This window comes from Schistocerca nitens, chromosome 2, assembly GCF_023898315.1.
Source record: "Schistocerca nitens isolate TAMUIC-IGC-003100 chromosome 2, iqSchNite1.1, whole genome shotgun sequence".
Classification (NCBI taxonomy): Eukaryota; Metazoa; Arthropoda; class Insecta; order Orthoptera; family Acrididae; genus Schistocerca; species Schistocerca nitens.
The window spans coordinates 4,159,001-4,183,785 of NC_064615.1; the positions used below are offsets into that span (position 1 = coordinate 4,159,001).

At 40.6% G+C, this 24,785-nt stretch overlaps 1 protein-coding gene across 2 annotated transcripts in view; it reads left to right on the forward strand.

Moving 5' to 3' along the window:
• LOC126235666 (ATP-binding cassette subfamily C member 4-like) overlaps window positions 1–24,785 on the forward strand; it is a 297,379-nt gene that overhangs the window by 246,767 nt on the left and 25,827 nt on the right. For both annotated transcript variants that reach the window (XR_007544798.1, XM_049944389.1), the window contains exons 18-22: window positions 6,960–7,083; window positions 7,967–8,137; window positions 22,463–22,590; window positions 22,929–23,174; window positions 23,321–23,481. Coding sequence is in view for 1 of the 2 variants with exons in the window: in XM_049944389.1 (XP_049800346.1) it covers window positions 6,960–7,083; window positions 7,967–8,137; window positions 22,463–22,590; window positions 22,929–23,174; window positions 23,321–23,481 (830 nt within the window). In the remaining variant the exon portion in view is untranslated. The remainder of the gene's footprint in view (window positions 1–6,959; window positions 7,084–7,966; window positions 8,138–22,462; window positions 22,591–22,928; window positions 23,175–23,320; window positions 23,482–24,785) is intronic.

The window sequence follows — 24,785 nt, forward strand, 5'->3', positions numbered from 1 at the left end:
TTTATCAACCCATAGTCTGCGTTACCTCCTTCGCCTTTATAATCGAATTTGGACCGACAGTACCTTTCCCAGACGATGGCGGGAAGCTATTGTCGTTCCCGTTCCGAAACCTGGAAAGGACAAACATCTCCCCTCTAGCTATCGCCCCATTTCTCTCAAGAGTAGTGTCTGTAAGGTTTTGGAGCGTATGGTGAATTACCGTTTAGCTTGGTGGCTGGAATCCCGCAGTCTTTTAACACCAGCCCAATGCAGATTCCGAAAGCATCGTTCTGCAGTTGACCATCTTGTTGCTCTCTCCACTTATATCATGAACAATTTTCTCCGGAAACGCCAAAAAGTAGCAATATTTTTTGATCTGGAGAGAGCATACGATACCTGTTGGAGGACAGGCATCCTCCGCACACTGTTCTCTTGGGGCTTTCGAGGCCGGCTGCCCCTTTTTCTTCGCGAATTTATGGCAGAGCGCACATTTAGGGTGCGGGAGAACACTACTCTCTCCCGTACTTTCTCCCAAGAAAACGGGGTACCCCAGGGCTCCGTGCTGAGTGTGTACTGTTTGCCATCGCCATAAATCCAATTATGGATTGTCTCCTTCCTGATGTCCCGGGCTCCCTCTTTGTGGACAATTTTGCGATCTACTACAGCTCTCAACGGACCAGCCTTCTTGAACGACGTCTTCAAGGATGTCTCGATCGCCTCCACTCTTGGAGCATCGAAACAGGCTTCCGTTTCTCACCCAGTAAGACCGTTTGTGTTAATTTTTGGCGACGTAAGGAGTTTCTTCCGCCCTCCTTACATCTAGGTCCTGTCAACCTTCCGTTTTCAGACGTCGCTAAATTCTTGGGTCTTATGTTTGACAGAAAACTGTGCTGGTCCTCCCACGTTTCCTATCTTTCGGCTCGCTGTCTGCGATCGCTTAACACCCTCCGTGTCCTGAATGGTACCTCCTGGGGAGCAGACCGAGTGGTCCTTCTCCGCCTCTATCGCGCCTTAGTGCGCTCGAAATTGGATTATGGAAGCATAGTCTACTCCTCTGCTCGGCCGTCTATTCTTCGGCGTCTCGACTCTATCCACCACCGTGGATTACGTTTAGTGTCTGGAGCTTTTTACACTAGCCCTGTGGAAAGCCTTTATGCTGAGACTGCTGAACCTCCGCTGTCCAATCGGCGAGCAGTCCTTCTGAGTCGTTACGCTAGCCATCTGTCTTCCATGCCTGCTAATCCAGCCCATGACCTTTTTTTCAACGCCTCCTTTAATGTAGGGTATGCAGGCCGCTCCTCCTCCCTACTACCCCCAGGAGTCTGCTTCCGTCAACTGCTCCATTCTCTTTCCTTCCGCTTTCCTAAAACCTTCTTGACAACTTGGGGTACAGCACCGCCTTGGCTCCGTCCCCGGATCTGCCTGCTCCGTGACCTTTGTCGATTTCCCAAGGATGGTACCCCTACACTTGTTTATCGTCGGGCATTTGCTGCTCTATGTGCACAAATGACGGACGCCACATTTATTTACACCGACGGCTCGAAAACATCGTTAGGTGTAGGGAGTGCCTATATTGTTGGCGACTCCCCAAATCAATTTCGGCTTCCCGACCAGTGTTCGGTGTATACTGCGGAGCTTTACGCTGTTCTCCAGGCTGTCCACTACATCCGCCGCCATCAGCGGATACAGTACGTAATCTGCTCAGATTCTCTCAGCTCTCTCATTAGTCTCCAAGCTCTTTACCCTGTGCACCCTCTGGTCCACCAGATTCAGGACTGTCTGCGCTTGCTCCACCTGGGGGGCGTCTCGGTGGCGTTCCTCTGGCTCCCGGGACACGCTGGTATCTGTGGGAATGAGGCGGCCGATATAGCGGCCAGCTATTCAGTCGATTCCCTTCACCGATCTACGGAGCGTTTTATGTCGCAAAGTTGCTCATTTATGGCACGCGCATTGGTCAACACTTCCCCATAATAAATTGCGGGAAGTGAAAGCCCTTCCTTGCGCTTGGACCTCTTCCTCCCGAACGCGTCGTCGTGAGGAGGTAATTTTAGCTAGACTCCGGATAGGGCACTGTCTTCTTAGCCATCGACATCTTTTAAGCGGCGATCCTCCCCCACTCTGTCCCCACTGCTCTCAGCTGTGGACGGTAAGACACCTTTTAATTGAATGCCCCTATTTTAATCCGTTACGCTCCCGTCTACAGCTATCGCCTGATCTATCGTCGATTTTAGCAGATGACACGCGCTCAGCCGACCGCGTTCTCCAGTTTATTAGTGACAGTGAAATGTCAGTCATTTGAAGCCTTTTTTGGGAACAACCAACCCCTTTCTGTAGTGGATTTTTAAGCATTCCTTCTGCTTTTAGTTTCTCCAATTTTATGACTTTGTTCCCATTGCTGCTGGTTTTCAATTTCGGTTTTTTACTGTTTCCTAAGTCACGGGCTGGGCGCTAATGACCATAGAAGTTTTGCGCCCTTAAAAAAAAAAAAAAAACAAAAAAAAACAACAACATTGTGCTGAGGCTTGTCTGAAAAGGCCATGTGGTGCCACCACTCTGTCCAATGTTGCTGATGAGTTCATTACTGATACCCAAGTTACCTGACTTGGTTGTGCAATCCTGCACTGCCAAGTGAGCACTGTGTGTGCCCTTTTTGGGCATTACTCACGTGGGGTCATTGAAGTCCTGCATGGAATTGAATATAGTCCTCATGAACCTACTAATTTCGTATGTGCATGACAATTGTGGGATCTTTAGCAGCACAAGTGGCAGTCTTGCAGAATGATTAAATTTAGTCTCAATAGGCTCCAATCCTGCTAGTGTCAAATTCCAGCATGTGCTTGTAAACTTTTCTTCTTAAGTGAAGTGTCATATAATCTTATTACAAACAGCATTCAAATTAGATTTCTGAATGAGAAAACACTGCACATTCTTCCCTCATATGCAGAATATAGATGGGGCTACTCCTGCCTACTTTCTGTGGTTGTATGGAAATGCTGATCTTAGGCACAACCAAGCATGTAGCGCATTTCAAGCCAATTTGTTGCATGCCACCATCATGGTGGTTTTAGTGGCCATCATAGTTAAGTTGCTTTTCATTCCCATACCCTTCAGAAACAATCAATCCTACTCAGCTGTCAAATTCACTATAATTGCTTAAATCAGGAGTTGTCAACAAAATTTTCTCGAGGACCCCCTCATAGAGCATGATTGGTACCTTGTCATATCGCAGTATCAAGTACCTAAAAAAAGAAAAGTTAAAGAGTCTTTTTATACTTTTCTGTTTTTGGTACTTAGATAAAAACATTGACATATTCATTATTGAAAAAAAATATTGAGCTTAAAACTTTTCAATTTAACCATCATTGTTATTGTTAAATTTTTGATTATTGCTCAAAATCTTTGTCTTCAAATCTGGGTGTTTAGTATAACAAACTCCTTAAAAAAATAGTGTGTGCTAGTGTCAGTTGGCTCTAGGAAGACTCTAGACGCAGAAGTTAACGTTCGCTAAAGCTCTACTCGTGCAGGAAGCGGCCAAAACAAAAAAATCTGTTATCATACGAAATATATTTAATATATCTAAAAACAAAGATGATGTGACTTACCAAACGAAAGCGCTGGCAGGTCGATAGACACACACACAAACAAACACAAACACACACACAAAATTCAAGCTTTCGCAACAAACTGTTGCCGCATAAGGAAAGAGGGAAGGAGAGGGAAAGACTAAAGGATGTGGGTTTTAAGGGAGAGGGTAAGGAGTCATTCCAATCCCAGGAGCGGAAAGACTTACCTTAGGGGGGAAAAAGGACGGGTATATACGCACACGCACACATCCATCCGCACACATCCATCCATCCATCCGCACACATCCATCCATCCGCACACATCCATCCATCCATCCGCACACATCCATCCATCCATCCGCACACATCCATCCATCCATCCATCCGCACACATCCATCCATCCATCCATCCGCACACATCCATCCATCCATCCGCACACATCCATCCATCCATCCGCACACATCCATCCATCCATCCGCACACATCCATCCATCCATCCGCACACATCCAGACATATTTAAATGATGAGGCAACAGTTTGTTGCGAAAGCTTTAATTTTGTGTGTGTGTTTGTGTGTGTTTGTGTGTCTATCGACCTGCCAGCGCTTTCGTTCGGTAAGTCACATCATCTTTGTTTTTAGATATATTTTTCCCACGTGGAATGTTTCCCTCTATTATATTGAAATATATTAAATATTTTTTACTCTAATAGCATCTTGTGGACCCCTCTGGCACAGCTCGCAGACCCCTGGGGGTCCGCAGACCACCTGTTGGGAACCACTGGTTTAAATAATCAAATTCGTCCCAGTGATTCATAATAATTTCTTCTTTGTTCCTCCATAAAAGATATTATATTTTGTACCCAACATCTTAAAATAATCAAAATCTCTACAGTAGTTCCTCAGAATAGCCCAGATAAATAAACAGAAGTGAGCAGGGGACTTCAATTTTAGACACTGATGAGCCAGAACATTACGACCAATGCCAACCTTGAGGATGAATGCCTTCTGGTGGTGTTGCAAGCATGTGGTGCAATGAGGAAAGAATGTAAGTAGAAGAGAGACTAATCAGCAGTCATTATGGTGGAGATACAGCCAGCATATTCAGAAATTAACTAATGTAAGCAGTTTTGACAAAGGGCACATTGCTGTGGCCCTGCAGCTGGAAATGGGAATCTCTGAAACGGCAAAGCTGGTCGTCTGTTGGCATACTACTGTCATGAGCACCTATGGAAGATAATGAATGATGGTGAAATAATGAGTAGAACATATGGTATTGGATGACCACATCTCATCACAAAACGTAGAGGTTGGAGGATGTCCCACTGTTTAATGAAGAATGGGCCGCGATCTGTGGCAGGTCTGATGACGGAGTACAGCGTTGTTGCAGGCCAAAGTGTTTTGAAGTACAAGGCTCGAAGGCCATTGTCGAACGTGGAGCTCCACATCACATCCTACGTATTCGTATGGTGATGCAATGACATTGTGGGTTACGATTGCAGTGGGCACAGCATCAGTGAGTTTTCACCGTGGATCAATAGAAAAGTGTCGCCCGTCGAATGAATCATATTCCTCGTTACACCAGGTAAACGGTCGGGTCGTTACGCTGTCATCTGTGCGAATGGCTGCACGAAACGTGTGCCATGCCACTAATGCAGGCTGGTGAGGGCAGAATTACACTGTGGGGTACACTGAGTTGGGCTTCCACGGGGTCTGTGGTGGTAGTCGAAGACATCGAGACAGCAGTGAACTACGTGAACATAATTGTGTACCACCTGCATTGATTCATGCTTGAAGTCTCCCCCTATGGCAATGGCATCTTCCAGCAGGATAAATGCCTGTGTTGCAAGATCTGAATCATGCTACTGTGGTTTGATGGACATTGTAGTGAACACACATTGAGGTTCGCCAGCGAATGTTCCTACCTAGTATCCAGTGGAACATATATCGGGTATCAGCTGCATGCATGTAAACCACCATCCTGTAATTTGTGTGAATTGCTTGACCAGTGCATAGACATCTGTTGCCACATACTTCTGGAATCACGTGAAGGTTGCAGAATCCATGCCAAGCTCAACCTGTGTTGAACTGTATTTGAAAAGTGGAACAACATGCTATTAAACAGGTGTTCATGATGTTTTGGCTCAACAGTATAGGTAGATATAAAAAGATTTAATACAATGGTTTTTTATTTACTTACTAAAATATGACTATACCTTACATTTTATGTTTGGATGCAATAATGTTCATCCATTATGCATTTGGTGGATAATGAATGCAAAATATATTCTAATGGCAAAAATAAATTTTTTTAATGGATATAATTACAGTATAACTATAAAATCTTCCTTCTGGCCAAATTTCATGATTCTTTGTCAGTGGGAAATATCTTACAGGTTTTGATGAGTGAGTCAGTTTGCCACAAAATTTGTGATATAAATCACTGAATCTTTTTACTGAATTTGCTTAGTAGTTTACAGTTTTTACACTGCCAAGGTACCATGGACCTTGATTTGTGACATAAATTTGAAATTGAAAATCTACCTGTTCCTGTCAAAGGAGGCAGGCAGAATGATCCAGTAAGGGTATTGTTTACTGTTTCTACGGACTGAAACATAATCTCTAAAAAGTCAATACTATTAGCTACAAGCATTCACTTGAATGAACTTAACACTTGGAGATTTGAATAGACCAAAGGAATTAATCAATTCTGGTATTTAAATTTGTTGTGTTCCAGTATATCTTATATTTACGGTTTTATGTGCAGATTTTTGTAAGGCTTTTCTGTTCAAATTTTCATCCTTGATTTGTCATCTCTATTACTACTCATCTTTTCCTCAGGCCTCAATAAACATACTAAATTTTCAGAAGCAAACGAATCAGGTTTATATTTTTCCCAACTACATCTTGATAAAAAGTTAATTATCTGCTGGTAAATCTTCCAGTTGGTACGATTGGTATTGTTGCGGCCCATGAAACTTTAATGTTTGTAATGTTTCATCTAGAGCTACACTAGATATCTTCAGAGGTGCTCCTGGTTCCGCTGAGTCGTACCAACTTTTTGGCAGGACTTGCAGAACCAGTAGTAGTTCTGAACATGTCCAGTGTAGCTCTGGAAGAAACGCTTAAGAACATAAAAGTTTCATGGATGATAACTATACAACCCAAAGATTTACCAGCAGCCAAGACTTCATTTTGTGGAAGCCTTGTTTGTATGATCAAACGATTATCATCTCAGGGAGTAAGATTTATAGATCCTACTTTATTCAAAATTATTATTGGAGCTTGTTTTGTATATATCTTGCATATGATTTCTGTATTAAATGTCTTATAGTATTTACATTAAGTATGATTCTACTAAAAAGTATGATTGATACATTCACAAAATTGATGAAATAACTTGGCTTACTTGTTGCAGGATCTCCATACATCTGCATGGTATATCAGTATTGCATCAAATGCTGCTTTTGGATTTGTTTTGGATGCTATCAGTACTTCATTTGTGTCTGCTGTTATTTTAAGCTTCCTCTTAATGGATACAAGTAAGTTCCTGAAGATCAACTGTAGACACTTCTTTATATTAAAAGTATGATATATTTGTTGTAAACACAAACTCATTAGTTGAATCTGCAGCAGTTACCAGAATTGTTCATTTTTCAAAAAGTCTGCCCCCTCCAATCTAAATCACCCATCATCGTCACTGCTAACTTGTTTTAAATGCAGATAACATTGATAAGCAGACCTGTGCTGTTATAACCTACAGAAAAACTTAATGTAATTTGGTAGTTAATAGCACTTAAGGTGCAAGCAACACAAACTGCTGCTTGGAGTGCCGAACTGAGAGGGGGTGACTGAGGCTCTGTAACTGTAAGCTGTCTATATGGGGCATATCACAAGTAGTAGAGGCCATGTGGAGGCCAAGCTGAGAGGGTCATTGGAGGTGCACAATTCCAAGATGTGTATACAGTGCATATCACAGTTAGGCGTGAAAACTGACACAGGTGAAAGTTTAGCAGAGGAAAGAAAAGAGGAGTGGAGAACAAATGATGTCACTTAAACAGAAAAAGTTCTCAAACTAGCCCATTTTTGGCATTATGAAAGAGTTTTTGGCAACGATGGTGATGTAATGATGCAAGATATTTTTAGTATGTGTAGCAGCCAGTATTTCAGGCTGTATTTAGTTAGTTAGTTCGTTAGTTATTTAAAAACAGTACCTAAAGAAACTGAAGTAAATCATGTAGAAATTGAACTAAATTACTTGAAAGTTACTAGAGCAAATTGTGGCATCCTGGTAATTTATTGTTAAATGGTTTAGCTTCTTTTGTATTTTCCCAGTGTTGCCTATTTTGTTGTTTTATCTTTTCATTTTTGTAAAGCTAATGAATTAATTTCAGGAGGTTGACCACTGGACAATGTTCTTTCCAGGTACTCTAGGTGGATATGTTGGTCTTGCGATTTCTCAGTCGCTCATCTTGACTGGAATGTTGCAGTATGGCATTCGCCAAACTACTGAGGTGGTAAACCAGATGACATCGGTTGAAAGAGTTCTTCAGTACAACAACATAGATAAGGAACCCTCTTTTGAATCTGAGCCAGGTAATAGCAGTAACTTTTCACAAGCAATTCAATACTATCTGTAATTGCTGCTATTTTTATATTCATAAATGGGCACAGTGGCTTGCATGTCAACTTGAGAGTTTTTGCCCCCCAGCTGCAACTGTGTATGAACTTCTGTGCCTATCATGAAAACTCAAATTTGTAACAAATTTTTCAAAGAATTACGTTCTATGGTTAGTTGGTACCCAGTAAAAAGCAAAATGTACCACATTACTGATATAATGGGCATAGCTCTCAAAATGAATAAAAAAGGTAGCAAAAAATGAACTATACAAATAGTAAGCAGCCTTGTATTACATTGAGACAAATTACTAAAACCTGAAAAATTACATTTCACAAAAGAATTTCTGATGACAAACTGCAGCATAGCAGAGGAACCATGTAGATAGGCCACAGCTTCGCTCTGTGTAGGGGACTCTGAACTGTCAATCACAATCAGTCGGCAAACAGCTCAACTGCACAAACTTCTTTTTTTTTTTAGATAAGGACACCATACTGGCTGTTGCAGTGAATACACGGGCAGTCGCTATTTGCCATCAGTAACAAACGGCCACCACCAGACAATACGAGGGTTGACTGAAAAGTAATGCCTCGACCGTCGTAACTCTTAAACAGTTGGCAGCATTGGTATGTGGTGGCAGGTACTGTCTCTTCCATAGCCTCTTCTCTACAGCTCCAGTTGGTGGGAAGCCTTAGCATTGAACGGTTGTGTTGTTACAGTGTAAAGTATGGAACCCTGCACAGACGGTCAGTCAATGCGATTTAACCGACGTGCAGTCATTGAATTCTTGACAGCAGAAGGTGTCACCCCAAGGAGATTCATCAGAGAATGAAAGCAGTTTATGGTGATTCTGTTGACATGAGCACTGTGCGCCTTCATTCTCATAACTCCACAGGAGTTCCCGACAAATTTAAAGTCTGTGCGCTTTCATTTCTGGAGTCAGCATCCAGGTTACCCATCAAGCACAGATCTTCAGATAGCCAAACAAAGTAATATGTGACCCACACATTCTTGTGAAATGTGATTGTGCTTGTAGTTTCTCTGAGTGATACGACGATCGTACTGAATCAATCTTTCAACATTTTGCTTGTGAAACTTGGTGGTTGCTGTCACAGGATGTCCAACTCTTCGTTTGTCAGGCAGGTCAGATCAGATGTTCTTGCTCAACATCTTTAAAGTTACTCACCCAATGACACACAGTACTCATATCAACACAATCGTTGTAAACTGCTTTCATTCTCTGATGAATCTCCTTTGGGGTGACACCTTCTGCTGACAAGAATTCAATGACTGCACGTTGTTTAAATAACATTGACCGACCATCTGCACAGGGTTCCGTACTTTACACTGAAACAACACAACCGTTAAATGCTAAGGCTTCCCACCAACTGGAGCTGTAGAGAAGAGGCTACGGAACAAGCCAGTACCTGCCGCATACTAATGCTGCCAACTGTTGAAGAGATAAGACGGTGGAGGCATTACTTTTCAGTCAACCCCCGTATCAAGCAGCTGCCATGAGGAAATACTGTGTGATACAGAAAACATGATCCAATGGCAGCCCCAAGAGACAAATATTGAAGTATCTAGTTGTCCATCAGTATCTTGGGTTCCAGCAGTTTTATGAAAAGGATGGGTTACTACACATAGAGTTGCAGACAGGTACAATGAGTAGACTGTTACACACACACACACACACACACACACACACACACACACACACACACACACACTTGCATCACCCCGGTTCCCAGAACTCCTGAAGGCAGATGTTGACTGTGGATATTGTATCACAGAAACAGTCCCTTTGACTGTTCAGAGATGTCACTAAGCCTGCCCAAAGATGTAAACAACCAGGCATGAGCAGCATCTATTACACGGAGGGGGTCAGAGAGCCGATCAGTTCCAGACATGCCACCACAAAGGAGGTACATGGCTCATGTTGTCTGTAGTTCAGTCATGCTTAGATGATACATACCATGGTTCAATGACACCTGCATTGTTACTTTGTATCAGGAAGGGCTCTCAACAAGGGAAATGTCCAGGTGTCTCTGAATGAACCATGTTGTTCAGACATGGAACAGACGCAGTAAGACAGGAACTGTCAATGACATGCCTCGCTCAGGCTGCCCAAGGGCTACTACTGCAGTAGATGACTGATACGTATGGATTATGGCTCGTTGAAACCCTGACAGCAATGCCACCACGTTGAACAATGCTATTCGTGCAGCCACAGGACGTCATGTAAAGATTAAAACTGTGCGCAACAGGCTGCATGATGCAGAACTTCACTCCCGACATCTATGGTGAGTCCCATCTTTGCAACCACAACACTGTGCAGCACAGTACAGGTGGGCCCAACAACATGCCGAGTAGACTGCTCAGAATTGGCATCACATTCTCTTCACTGATGAGTGTCACATATGCCTTCAACCAGATAATCATCGGAGACGTGTTTGGAGGCAACCCGGTCAGGCTGAACGCCTTAGACAAACTGTCCACCAAGTGCAGCTAGGTGGAGGTTCCCTTCTGTTTTGGGGTGGCATTATGTGGGGCCAACGTATTGCACTGGTGGTTATGGAAGGCGCCGTAACTGCTGTACAATACGTGAATGGCATCGTCTGACTGATAGTACAACCATATTGGCGAGGCATTCGTCTTCATGGATGACAATGTGCTTCCCCATCGTGCACAAATTGTGAATGACTTCCTTCAGGATAATGACATCGCTCGACTAGAGTGGCCAGCATGTTCTCCAGACATGAACCGTGTCGAACATGCCTGGGATAGATTGAAAAGGGCTGTTTACAGATGACCCACCAACTACTCTGAGGTATCTATGCCAAATTGCCATTGAGGAGTGGGACAATCTGGACCAACAGTGCCTTGATGAACTTGGGGATAGTATGCCATGAAAAATACAGGCGTGCATCAAAGCAAGAGGACGTGCTACTGGGTATTAGAGGTACCAGCATGTACAGCAATCTGGACCACCATCTCTGAAGGTCTCGCTGTATGGTGGTACAACATGCAATATGTGGTTTTCATGAGCAATAAGAAGGGCAGAAATGATGGTTTCTGTACAGGTTCCGGAACTCTAATAAGTGAGGTGATGAAAACTCTTGTGTGTGTGTATAAGCTTTCGAGCAGAATCTCCTTCAGAAAAGAGGAAAACAAACACAACACATCACACGCACACGCGACCTTGGCCACTCCAGCAGTCCAGACAGAGATAGCAGTTGTGTGTGAGGTGTGATGGCTTGTGTGTGTGTGTGTGTGTGTGTGTGTGTGTGTGTGTGTGTGTGTGTGTGTGTGTTATTTATGGTACAGAGAGATTTCCTGTTACCCTTGAAATATAACTTTTGCTTCCACATAGTTTTTTTTTTTTCCTTGTTGTCAAGCAGATTAAATATTTCAAGAGATTGGTGAAAGAAAGTGTGAAACCACAAGAGTGTATTTTGACTTAGTGCATGACATATTCTGGATTAAATTCAAAGACAAGAACATAAATACAATAGTACAAAACAAACAATAGAAAATTCAGAATAGAATGACAGTATGATGAAAAGGCTAGACTCGCACTAATCATATAGCAATTTGCCGAGTCTGAGATAGGCACAACCAAAAGACTGTCAAACACGTAATCTTTCAGCTGAAGAGGCCTTCATCTGATTTAGACATCGCGTGTGCGATGAGTAGCAATCTATTCTTTCCATAATATTGCCATAATATTAAACAATTTATGTAGCTGATAGTGATTTGTAGCAGTATCTATGGAACTAATTGCTACCAGCATGTGGTAAATGTGAAAATATAGCAAATAAGACTAATAGTTACTAAATTAAGGTTATTACTTCCTTCCACTGTCACATTCATTTAATCTAATTTTTCCAATATGTAAAGCTTAAATCTGCAAGCAGTGCTGGCCCTTTCCACAAATAGATGAACTGTTTCAAATAACAGTTAGCATTGAATTATATTTTCATATACTTTGTAGATATAGAGGACTCTTTAGTAGTTGTAATTCCTTCACGTGTCTTCATATAGCACTATGTACTTGGCGGCTTGTATTGTTTGTGTAACATGCTTCTTTACAAGGTTCACTTCTTCTGAATCGGACCCCTCTTCCCCTCCGCTTGGATTCTTAAATTTTCTATACATCTTAATGAGATTTATCGTAAATAATCATATGACAGGGCTGATACAGAGATGCCGAAGGGCGGTTCTACTTTCCCACACTGTAATGAGCATCTTTTCATTTGCAGTGTGAAAGAGCAGTGCCAAGTGTAATGGTTTCTTGTAGAATGGCAGGATGACTTAAGAGTCCCACCGTATCACATACCTTAGACCTTGATTAGACATGAAGGGATTCTGTTTTTAATTCTTTGCATTGGTGTACAGCCTGGTGATACAGAATCTTACACTACTTTGTCTGCTCCCAGTCGCAGCCACATATCGATGGCAAAAATTTCTTGAACCAAAAGTGTTTGAAATATGGAGCCACTTCGTCAAATGATGCTGCAAAAGATTGCACCAGCGATCTTGGCATCAAAGGTAGATACTGTGGTGTTGTGAAGCAGTGGCTTGTCTGTAGATTTTATTTTGATATTCATTTTCATTGTTAGAATGGTATGATCAGTCTAAATACTGTTTTGGAGAAAGCCTTAGAATATAATTCAGGAATTTACCAGTGCTGTCTCACCAGAAATAACATGATTGCGTTTCATCTTCTGACAGGCTAAGAAAGCAACAGGTATTACGTGGTTGATGAGAGTAATTGATGTGGTTTGGTCTTTGCTGGCATAATTTCAGCAGTTGCTCCACATGATCATTTCTCTCACTGACCATAAAATCAAGCAGACACTTAATCTGATAAATAACTTTGTTGCAAGTTACTAACATTTGTTCCTTTAGAGTTTTTGTTATGCCTTCCCTTCCTGTTCCTGTTGTAGTTCCTGTTGTAGTTACCTTCACTCCAGACACTAGTTCGATGCAGTTCTCCATGCTGCTATGTACTGTGCAAGCCTCTTCATCTCAAGAGTAACTACTGCAACCTACATCCTTCTGAATCTGCTTAGTGCATTCATCTCTTGGTCTCCCTCTACGATTTTTACCCTCCATGCTGCCCTCCAATACTAAATTGGTTGATCCCTTGATGCCTCAGGACATGTCCTACCAACCGATCCCTTCTTCTAGTCACATTGTCCCTCAAATTCCTCTTCTCCCCAATTCTGTTCAGTACCTCCTCATTAGTTACGTGATCTACCCATCTAATCTTCAGCTTTCTTCTGTAGCACCACATTTTGAAAGCTTCTATTCTCTTCTTGTCCAAACTAGTTATCGTCCATGTTTCACTTCCATACATAGCTACACTCCATACAAATACTTTAAGAAACGACTTCCTGACACTTAAACCTATACTCAATCTTAATAAATTTATCTTCAGTAACCCTTTCCTTGCCATAGGCAGTCTACATTTTATATCCTCTCCACTTTGACCATCATCATTTACTTTGCTCCCCAAATAGCAAAACTCATCTACTACTTTGTGTCTTATTTCCTAATGTAATTTCCTCAGCATCACCAGATTTGATTAGACTACATTCCATTATCATTTTGCTTATGTTGATGTTCATCTGATATTCTACTTTCAAGACACCATCCGTTCTGCTCAGCTACTCTTCCAGGTCATTTGCTGTCTCTTGACAGAATTACAATGTTGTCGATAAACATCAAAGTTTTTATTTTTTGTACATGGATTTTAATTCCTACTCAGAATTTTTTCTTTTGTTTCCTTTACTGCTTACTCAGTATACAGATTGAATGATATCGGGGGTAGGTTACAAACCTGTCTCACTCCCTTGCCACTGCATCCCTTTCGTGCCCCTCGAATCTAACTGCCATTTGGTTTCTGTACAAATTGTAAATAACCATTCACCCTCTGTATTTTACCCCTGCCACCTTCAGAATTTGAAAGAGTATTCCAGTCAACATTGTCAAAAGCTTTCTAAAAGTCTACAGATGCTAGAAATTTAGGTTAGCCTTTCCTTAGCCTACCTTCTCAAATAAGTCCTTTTCTTTTCTTTTCTTTTGTTTTCTTTTCCTTTTCCCCTTTTCCCTTTCCACCTTTTTTCTCCTTTTGCCTTTCTCCCTTTCTTTTTCCTTTTTCCTTTCTCCCTTTCTTTCTCCTTTTTTTTCCTTTCTCCTTTTTTTTCCTTTCTCCTTTTTTTTCCTTTCTCCTTTTTTTTCCTTTCTCCTTTTTTTTTTCCTTTCTCCTTTTTTTTTTCCTTTCTCCTTTTTTTTTTCCTTTCTCCTTTTTTTTTCCTTTCTCCTTTTTTTTTCCTTTCTCCTTTTTTTTTCCTTTCTCCTTTTTTTTTCCTTTCTCCTTTTTTTTTCCTTTCTCCTTTTTTTTTCCTTTCTCCTTTTTTTTTCCTTTCTCCTTTTTTTTTCCTTTATCCTTTTTTTTTCCTTTCTCCTTTTTTTTTCCTTTATCCTTTTTTTTCCTTTATCCTTTTTTTTTCCTTTATCCTTTTTTTTTCCTTTCTCCTTTTTTTTTCCTTTCTCCTTTTTTTTTCCTTTCTCCTTTTTTTTTCCTTTCTCCTTTTTTTTTCCTTTCTCCTTTTTTTTTCCTTTCTCCTTTTTTTTTCCTTTCTCCTTTTTTTTTCCTTTCTCCTTTTTTTTTCCTTTCTCCTTTTTTTTTCCTTTCTCCTTTTTTTTTCCTTTCTCCTTTTTTTTTCCTTTCTCCTTTTTTTTTTCCTTTCTCCTTTTTTTTTTCCTTTCTCCTTTTTTTTTCCTTTCTCCTTTTTTTTTCCTTTCTCCTTTTTTTTTCCTTTCTCCTTTTTTTTTCCTTTCTCCTTTTTTTTTCCTTTCTCCTTTTTTTTTCCTTTCTCCTTTTTTTTTCCTTTCTCCTTTTTTTTTCCTTTCTCCTTTTTTTTTCCTTTCTCCTTTTTTTTTCCTTTCTCCTTTTTTTTTCCTTTCTCCTTTTTTTTTCCTTTCTCCTTTTTTTTTCCTTTCTCCTTTTTTTTTCCTTTCTCCTTTTTTTTTCCTTTCTCCTTTTTTTTTCCTTTCTCCTTTTTTTTTCCTTTCTCCTTTTTTTTTCCTTTCTCCTTTTTTTTTCCTTTCTCCTTTTTTTTTCCTTTCTCCTTTTTTTTTCCTTTCTCCTTTTTTTTTCCTTTCTCCTTTTTTTTTCCTTTCTCCTTTTTTTTTCCTTTCTCCTTTTTTTTTCCTTTCTCCTTTTTTTTTCCTTTCTCCTTTTTTTTTCCTTTCTCCTTTTTTTTTTCCTTTCTCCTTTTTTTTTCCTTTCTCCTTTTTTTTTCCTTTCTCCTTTTTTTTTCCTTTCTCCTTTTTTTTTTCCTTTCTCCTTTTTTTTTTCCTTTCTCCTTTTTTTTTTCCTTTCTCCTTTTTTTTTTCCTTTCTCCTTTTTTTTTTCCTTTCTCCTTTTTTTTTTCCTTTCTCCTTTTTTTTTCCCTTTCTCCTTTTTTTTTCCCTTTCTCCTTTTTTTTTCCCTTTCTCCTTTTTTTTTCCCTTTCTCCTTTTTTTTTCCCTTTCTCCTTTTTTTTTCCCTTTCTCCTTTTTTTTTCCCTTTCTCCTTTTTTTTTCCCTTTCTCCTTTTTTTTTCCCTTTCTCCTTTTTTTTTTCCTTTCTCGCTGGTCATACCGGACTTGAGTCCATTACCACAGCAACGTATTTTCGCCATCTGTCCCTGTCTTGGGCTATTTCCTTCCATTCACCTTCAATACCTAGGCTCCTCAAATCGGCCTTCACATTGTCCTCCCATCTATGCCTTGATCTTCCCACAGGACATTTTCCCTCGAAGTGCCCTACCAGTACTCTGCGCACTGCATTGCCCTCATCCATTCGAGCTACGTGACCCGCCCATTACAGCCTACATGATTTAATAATTCTGATTATGTCATGGCTTGAATACAGTTCGTGAATCTCTTAGTTATGCAGTTTTCGCCACTCTCCGTTAATGTCATAGGATCAGTATTGCCTTGCATGTTCGTACATTTCTATGGAATCCAGACTGATATTCCCTGAGGTCAGCTTCTACCAGTTTTTCCATTTGTTTGTAAAGAATTCATGTTACTCTTTTGCAACTGTGACTTATTAAACTGCTAGTTCAGTAGTTATCACACCTGTCAACACCTGCTTTTCTTGGGAATTGCTATATTTGTCTTTAAGTCTGAGGGTATTTCGCCTGTCTCTTACATCTTGCTCACCAAATGGAAGAGTTTTGTCATGGCTGGCTCACCGAAGGCTATCAGTAGTTCCAATGGAATATTTTCTACTCCCGGTGCCTTGTTTCAACTTAGGTTTTTTAGTGCTCTATCAGATTCTTCATGCGGTATCATATATCCCATTTTATCTTAATCTTCATCTACATCCTCTTCCATTTCCATAATATTGTCAAGTACAATGCCTTTGTATAGACCTTCTATACAGGGTGGAGAAAAATTGTCACTAAATTTTAACCTTGGATAGATGATGCCAGTAGGAACCAAAATTACTAATTGTGTAGGTCAACAACGTATCTGTTTTAAACTATGGAAACTTGGCGCCATGCACTCAGATTGGCCGTGGGATTACCCTGTTGCCTTTTTTTCTGTTGATGGGCAGTGCTGTGGTTGTCAATTTACTGATACAAATGTCCCTAGCCTCATCACTGCCCCAATGTGATACGCACATGTGTCGAATAGGTCTTGCTGTTTTGTCTCCACCTCATGTCAAAAGCATTCACACGTAAGTTTCACTTTGGAGCACGTGGACACAAGACACCTGCAATTTAGTCATACAGTAAGCATGGTAGCACAGTATTTGTTTGTAGAACAATGAGGTATGAGGGCAATGTATGTGAAGCTCTATGGTTGTATGAGGAACGGTAGCCAGCAAGATGTTACCCACACCCTCAAACATATGCAGCAATTCACTGGCAAAATGGCGAAACAGGCTCGTTAGCAGAATAGCGTGGTGATGCTGTAAGACCTCGAACGTGACGGGATGCTGCGTTTGAAGTGAATGTTCTCAAAAGCTTCAAGGAAGTACCTACAAGTACACTGGCAGCTGTATACGACATGGGGTTCACTCATCAGTTAGTCTGGGAGGTTTTGAGGGATGACGGCCAAAAGCCATTTAATTTCCACCCTGTCAGAGACCTAAATCCTGTGGCAGACTATGAACAAAGGCTAGGGTTATGCCAGTGGTTTCTGTGACGTGTTGCGCGAGATACAGACTTCTCCACCATTGTGTTGTTTACTGACGAGTGCGTCTTCCATCAGGACGGCCTTAACAACACTCGAAACGTTCATTACTGGCCAAGGGGAAATTGTCACATCACATACATCCACAGACACCAGGAACGATTTTTCACTCAACATTTTGGCAGGAATTATGGGTGACTATCTAATTGGGCCAGTCCGTCTACTTTCTCAGCTTACCGGGGCAAATTACCTTCACTTTTTGCAAGAAACTCTACCTGTCCTACTGGAAGATGTACCCCTGGACATAAGGCTATGCATGTGGTTGCAGCATGATGGGGCAACCACAATAAGTCGCACTGTGTGTAGGTATTTAAATGAAATCTTAGGTGGTCTGGTAATTGGGAGAGGTGCTCATAGGACATGGCCCCTGCGATCACCAGACCTCACACCACTGGACATTCTCCAGTGGGGACTCTTCAAGGTTCTAATGCACCCACCCAGATGCAAACCACCTAGAAACAAAGAGGAATTAATGGATCACATTAAGCATGGCACTAATTACATCAGGGCAATGGCAGGTATCTTTGAAAGATTTCAGAAGAACACTATTCGATGTTACCAAGCTTGTGTCATGTCAGAGGGTCACCAGTTTGAGCACCTGCTTTAAGTAAACAATGTCCTACCTACAAAAAAGGCGTTTTTCAGGGCCGACACAATTTTTAAAAGACATTCTGTAAGTGAACTAACAGTTGTTGACGGGTTTCATTCCAGTACGTCTTATCGTGAAACTACAATGGATGTGTCAGGACTCTGGAGGATTTGCCCCCAGGGCCCCAGAGTGGAAGGCTTGCGTGCTACCACCGAGCATGCGGGCCGCCTCGTATATGTTGCGATCTCCTGTGGGCAAATCCTGTCCAGAGCCTTTGGCAACAGGGCAGTTCTGTGGACAATCGGCGAGCGTGGCACTGTGTTTCTGTAGTTTAAACATGGTGCGTTGTTGACCTAAACAACATTACCAGTTTTGGTTCCTACTGGCATCAGCTATCTAGGGTTAAAATTTCGTGACACCATTTTTCTCCACCCTCTACATTCTTGCACCTTTCTGCTTTCCCTTCTTTGCTTAGGACTGGTTTTCCATCTCGGCTCTTGATATTCATACAGGTTGTTCTCATTTCTCCAAAATGTCTCTTTAATTTTCCTGTTGGCAGTATCTATCTTATCCTTAGTGATACATGCTTCTACATCCTTACATTTGTTCCCTAGCCATCCCTGCAAAGCCATTTTGCAGTTCCTGTCACTCATTTCTGAGACATTTGTATTCCTTTTCACCTGATTCATTTACTGCATTTTTATATTTTCTCCTTTCATCAGTTAAATTCAATATTCCTTCTGTTACCCAAGGATTTCTACTAGCCCTCGTCTTTTTACCTACTTGACCCTCTGCTGCCTTCACTATTTCATCTCTCAAAGCTACCTATTCTTCTTCTATTGCGTTTCTTTCCCTGTTAATGTCAATCATTCCCTGATGCTCTCTCTGAAACTCTGTACAACCTCTGGTTCTTTCAGTTTATCTAGGTCCCATCATCTTAAATTCCTACCTTTTTGCAGTTACCTCAGTTTTAATCTACAGTTCATAACAGATTGTGGTCATAGTCCACATCTGCCCCTGGAACTGTCTTACAATTTAAAACCTGGTTCCTAAATCGTTGTCTTACCATCATATAATATATCTGAAACCTTCCAGTGTCTCCAGGCCTCTTCCACTTATACAGACTTCTTTCACGATTCTTAAACCAAGTGTTAGCTATGGCTCTGTGCAAAATTCTACTAGGCAGTTTCCTCTTTCATAACTTACCCCCCTTCCATTCTCATCTACTACTTTTCCTTCTTTCTTTTCCTACTATTGAATTCCAGTCCCGCATAACTATTAAATTTTTGTCTCCTTTAACTATCTGAATAATTTCTTTTATAGTATCATACATGTCTTAAGCCTCCATCTGTGGAACTAGTTGGCATATAAACTTGGGCTGATGTGGTAGGCAAGAGCTTTGTGTTTATGTTGGCTACAAAATGCATTCACTATGTTGTTCATAGTAGCTTATCCACATTCCTATTTTTTATTCATTATTAAACTTATTCTTGCATTACCCAATTTGATTTTGTATTTACCACCCTGTATTCGCTTGACCAGAAGTCTTTCCTCCTGCCACCAACCTTCACTAATTCCCACTATACCTAACTTTAACCAATCCATTTCCCTTTTTAAATTCTCTAACCTACCTGCATGATTGAAGGATCCGACATTCCATGCTCCGATTTATAGAATGCCAGTTTTGTTTCTTCTTATAACGATGTCCTCCTGAGTAGTTCTGATGCCATCACCATTTAACCATGTTGTGCGTGTGCGTGTGTGTGTGCGTGTGTGTGTGTGTCCAATTTAGTTTGGCTGAAAGCTTTCTTGTTCAGCAGTCTTTTTGTTCTGCCTGTCTGCGACACTCTATCCTTTCCGTAATATAGTGTCATTATTCCATTTTGGATTTTCCACCACATCATCATTGTGATCCATAACAGAAAAAAAGCTTGCTGTAAACAAAAATATTTGGAAAAAAAGTTGTTTGCATACAAAAATCTGTTGGCACTATTGTGAATGTTACCACTGAATAAACTAAAAATATGACAGCAACTAAATTGTTTCAAAAACTTTTGAATTAAACGATGTTTTAACATTGTGTCTCTTAATGAATTTCCTTTAATTTTTTCCTTCCCAAAAAGTCAGTTTTTGCCAACACCACATTGTGTGTGTCAAACAGTGATAAACTAAGTGATAGGTTATAGATTCAATATGTAGTGATCCACATATATTGTGTACATACATATGCACTCACTCCTTTAGCAGTTACAATGCTAAATATCACATTTGCCAGTATTTCATCAGACTGTCTTTAAAGATTACATGACACTGTTGCTAGCTAAGGCAGAAGGTTTGACATCTAAACTTCCAGACTGAGGATAGATGTCTAAAAGCTCCTCATGTTTATTAAGTGTGAAGCCCTCCACTTGATTGTACCAATGTAAATGAACTAGGTCTCTGCCATATATTTTTTTATATATTTTTGCATTTTTTAGTGCATAACATTTCATAACGTACACTTCGACATGATCTGCAGAAATGTGCCTTCAATTTTGTAATAGGGAAAGTGAAAGAGAGTAGAGCATCTGCCACGGTACACATGTTTTTATTGTGCTTCAACACAAATGAAAATATTTGTCAAACAATGCTGTGAGCATAGTCTTTTACTGTATGGACATACTCTTCATAATTTAGCTTAGCTTTCACACTTTCTTTAGATTCCTATTGTACTCCCTAATTCTGCAGTGGTTAACTGAGTGGTGGTAATGAAATTAGGAGGTTGGCTCATTCAAGCATGGGATGGCCAAACAGCTACATGCAGTTGTTCCCAGTGTCCAAAGCAGTCACAGTGATGTCTGTTCGATTCTTGTAGAACTACCTGCAATTAGCAGTTCAAGCAAGCATAAACTACAGATTCAGACCTCTACCTGCCATTGGTTTTGCAGGGAAAAGTACCAACATTAATGCAAATAATATTGACAAGTAGGCTCATATTTCATGACTGCATTTGGTCACTGTTCTGTAACCAAAATATTGATACGAGGACGAGGTTCGGGTCGGTTTTGCCAAACAACACTCCCGTTTTGCAGTGGTTTATTTATTCACCTCTTTACACAAGCAAGGCTTACACAGAACTAACATGGCGGAACTGCACAAAGATAACGTTTAGCTTAGTTCAAAGACGATACTCAGATCGATACTGGCGTCGACCTCATCGGCGCCACAGGTACTATTCCTGCTTATTTCCTTGCTCCCTTAGTACTTCGCTTTGTTTCTTCTGTGGTGTCTCAAATTGACCATAGCATTTCTAATATCTATCATTTAGCGTGATTATTCTCAGATCGTGTAAGCTTATTTTTATCATTTAAGTTTACTGACACCAAAAGACCATAGGCACTCAAAAATTGCAAGGATGATTTGTGCTAAGGTATACTTTCAGCAAGTTTGCCCAACCCTTCGGTTTACTTAGTAGTGGTGAGCTGAGTTTTATTATATTAAGTAATATGAAACAAAGGTTCTCGTTAAGCACCTTGGATCAGGAGAAATTGCTAGTGACAAGCAGCCCTTGGTGTATAGGCTGACCTGCACAATAGGTATGTGGTATGGGAACAGTAACAGCCTGCCAAATCAGCCTGCTTGCAGGGCAGCCGACATGTTAGGGGCAAGATATGTTCCTCCCCCACCCCCCTCTCCCCCAGGCACAACATGTAGGCTGCTCTACATGATGGGTATGTTTGGAAGTTGTATTGGCTTACTTTATTGCAGGGTTAAAAGTTGGATGGATAGAGGAAGTGATGGACAGAAGGAGGTGAAGGAGGAAGTGGACAGGGAGATGCAAAAAGGAATAGTGGGCCACTAAAAAAGGAAGAGGGGGAGGTGAAGATAAAGAGAAGAGGAGGAGGTTATGTTCAGAGGGGGGTGGGGGGGAAGAATATATAATCAGAGTGAGGGGAGGAGGTGGTATGTTCAGTATGTATTGGATGCATATGCGTTTGAAGCCATGGGGAAAAAGACTGTTGTATCAGTAAAATGTAAATACTTATTTGTGATGATGACAGTGACAACAATGATGACAACATAATCATTGTAGCTCCACTAAACATGTACATCTGCATCCATACTCCTCAAGCCACATGACGGTGCATGGTGGAGGGTACCTTGAGTACCTCTATCAGTTCTCCCTTCTATGCCAATCTTGTATTGTTCGTGGAAAGAAAGTTATGTGAACAGAAAAGGTGTTCTGTGTTGAGAAGACTACTGTGTAATCAGTAACTAAAAATCGCAGAGGAAAGTCTATAAATAAACTGAACTTCAAAAATTTTTATTTGTGCTTAGTGACAAGAAAATAGGTCTCGCATTGTGGATAGTGTTAAAAGTGCAATTAAAACAATTTTATGCGTGACTGATGATGCAGCTTTAATAATGTCTACTTGACTGAGTGAGGTAAAGAATTAAAACTGTTTGAAAATTTTCAGGAAGAAAACCACCACCTACCTGGCCTCAACATGGAGCAGTGAGATTTGAAGGTGTATCTTTGCGATATGCTGTGGCTGAACCACCAGTTCTTAAGAATTTAAAATTTGAAATAGAAGCAGGTCAAAAGGTACAGTTGACAATGACCAAAAATTAGATTTCACTATATGTTTTGTTAAATCATTCCAACTTAACTGGGGTTGCCAACATCATCTCTTCCCGCACTATGCTCCTCCACTTCCATACCCCCCCCCCCCCACCCCCCACCCAGCCAACAATGCCAACAGATTGAGCAGTAAATTGTATTATTCTACATTGCCATTAATTCTTGTCCATTACACTACATACAAGCTCAGAGTTTGGCACTAATTTACATTACAGTCTCTAGTACTCTATTATTACATGACATGAAGTTTAAAATTTAGCTTTGAGAGGGACTCTGTTCATAAGATATGTCATTTCTTGCAGGTTGGTATTGTTGGAAGGACTGGAGCTGGCAAATCATCACTTATATCTGCACTTTTCCGCCTGGCAAACTTAGAAGGTGCTATTTACATAGACAGCATAAACACTCAAGATATTGGTCTCCATGATTTGAGAAAACACATTTCTATCATACCACAAGAACCTGTTCTTTTCTCAGCTTCAATTCGATACAATTTGGATCCTTTTCAAGAGTTCCCTGACCACCAGATATGGAATGCTCTGGAAGAGGTAAGACACTTTGTAATGAATACATTCCTGGTTGTAACTTTTTATTTATTGTGTGTGTGTGTGTGTGTGTGTGTGTGTGTGTGTGTGTGTGTGTGTGTGTGTGTGTGTGTAAGAACTCCTAATGCTAGCTCATTGTACTTGCACAGGTTGAGCTGAAAGCTGTAGTGGATGGCCTTGACATGAAGATAAATGAAGGTGGAAGCAACTTCAGTGTTGGTCAAAGACAATTAATATGTCTTGCACGTGCAATTCTCCGGAACAACAAGATACTGGTTCTTGATGAAGCTACTGCTAATGTTGATCCACAGTAAGTATCAACTGCTACTTGTAGTTACCAGTAAAATAAATATTTTGGTAATATAACTGGATACATTAAAAATCTTGCCACCAAACAGCAAGATAACACACACTTAAAGTATTACAATTTGCAAGTGTTCGGAGCCTGTGGCTCCTCCTGACAAAGGGGTTGAAGGGGAAGGAAAAGAACTAAGAAGTCTATAAAAATTGGAGGAGTTCAGCCAGAACTCCAGGTCAGGACAAACTTATGGGACAGTAAGTATTGCTTCTTGTAATTGACAGATTTGCATAAAAAAATTAAGTCACAGAATGCCTCTTCCTCCACCAAATGTTGAAAGATTTATGTACATGTAAGAAATGTGATCTCCCTGTTTGTTTGGCAACATAATGCTCCATGTCCATAAAATACTGAATAGAGATAAGGAATTTCCTTTTTCCAGATGTAGAAACACAAGTGAGAGTTAAATATTTATGTATTCCAATTCCTTGTGGTAAAATTTGTGAAGTGGAACAAAAGGGTAATTGCAGCATGTCACTGGGTGACAAGTGAACAACCCCATTAATTATATTTACAAATCCAGCTATCAGTTCTGGCGTGGACCCCAAGAAATTAAATTTTACTGTCCTGTCTCATTAATTTACATTCATTCCAGCTAGCTAAACGTACCACAATATGCATATTGAATCAATAATTCAAAATCCAAGGGCCATATAGAGCCCATACTAAAATGCTGCATAGTCAGTCTCGGAATAGCCAGTTAGGAAGCATGGGGGAAAGGTCACTGCAGTCCATCCCATGTGCTCTGCCTGCAGACAAGCATATCCAAATCTCGCCCAATAATGATTTGGTCTTCCTACAGGGCAGACAGTTTCATGGTGTCTGACCTTGTCACAGTCTGTCTATTATTCCACATACACCCTCAAATGTAACTATTCCTTTTTAAACTCTCTTAAATTTTGGCCCGTCACCTCTGTTGCCGATACAATTGGCATATGGGAAGTCTATCTTTGATGGAGGTTTCCATTGTAGTCAGAATCTGCAATAAACACGGACATCATCTTCAAAAGTTCATTTAGTTTAAATAACAACCTTCAGATGCTCACTTTCCTGATCATCCTGACCAGGAACCACTCCAGCCCTGTAGATCTGTGTCCATTAAGACATAATCAATTGAATTTGAGTCCTGTTGTGTTCATCTAACATTGCTGTCCCTTTGATTACCTGGATGTTAGTTCAAGCACAAGGACCAGACATTAACATTTTGATTTATTTATGATTATGCTTGGGAATTTTTAAGAATAGAGATTAAATGC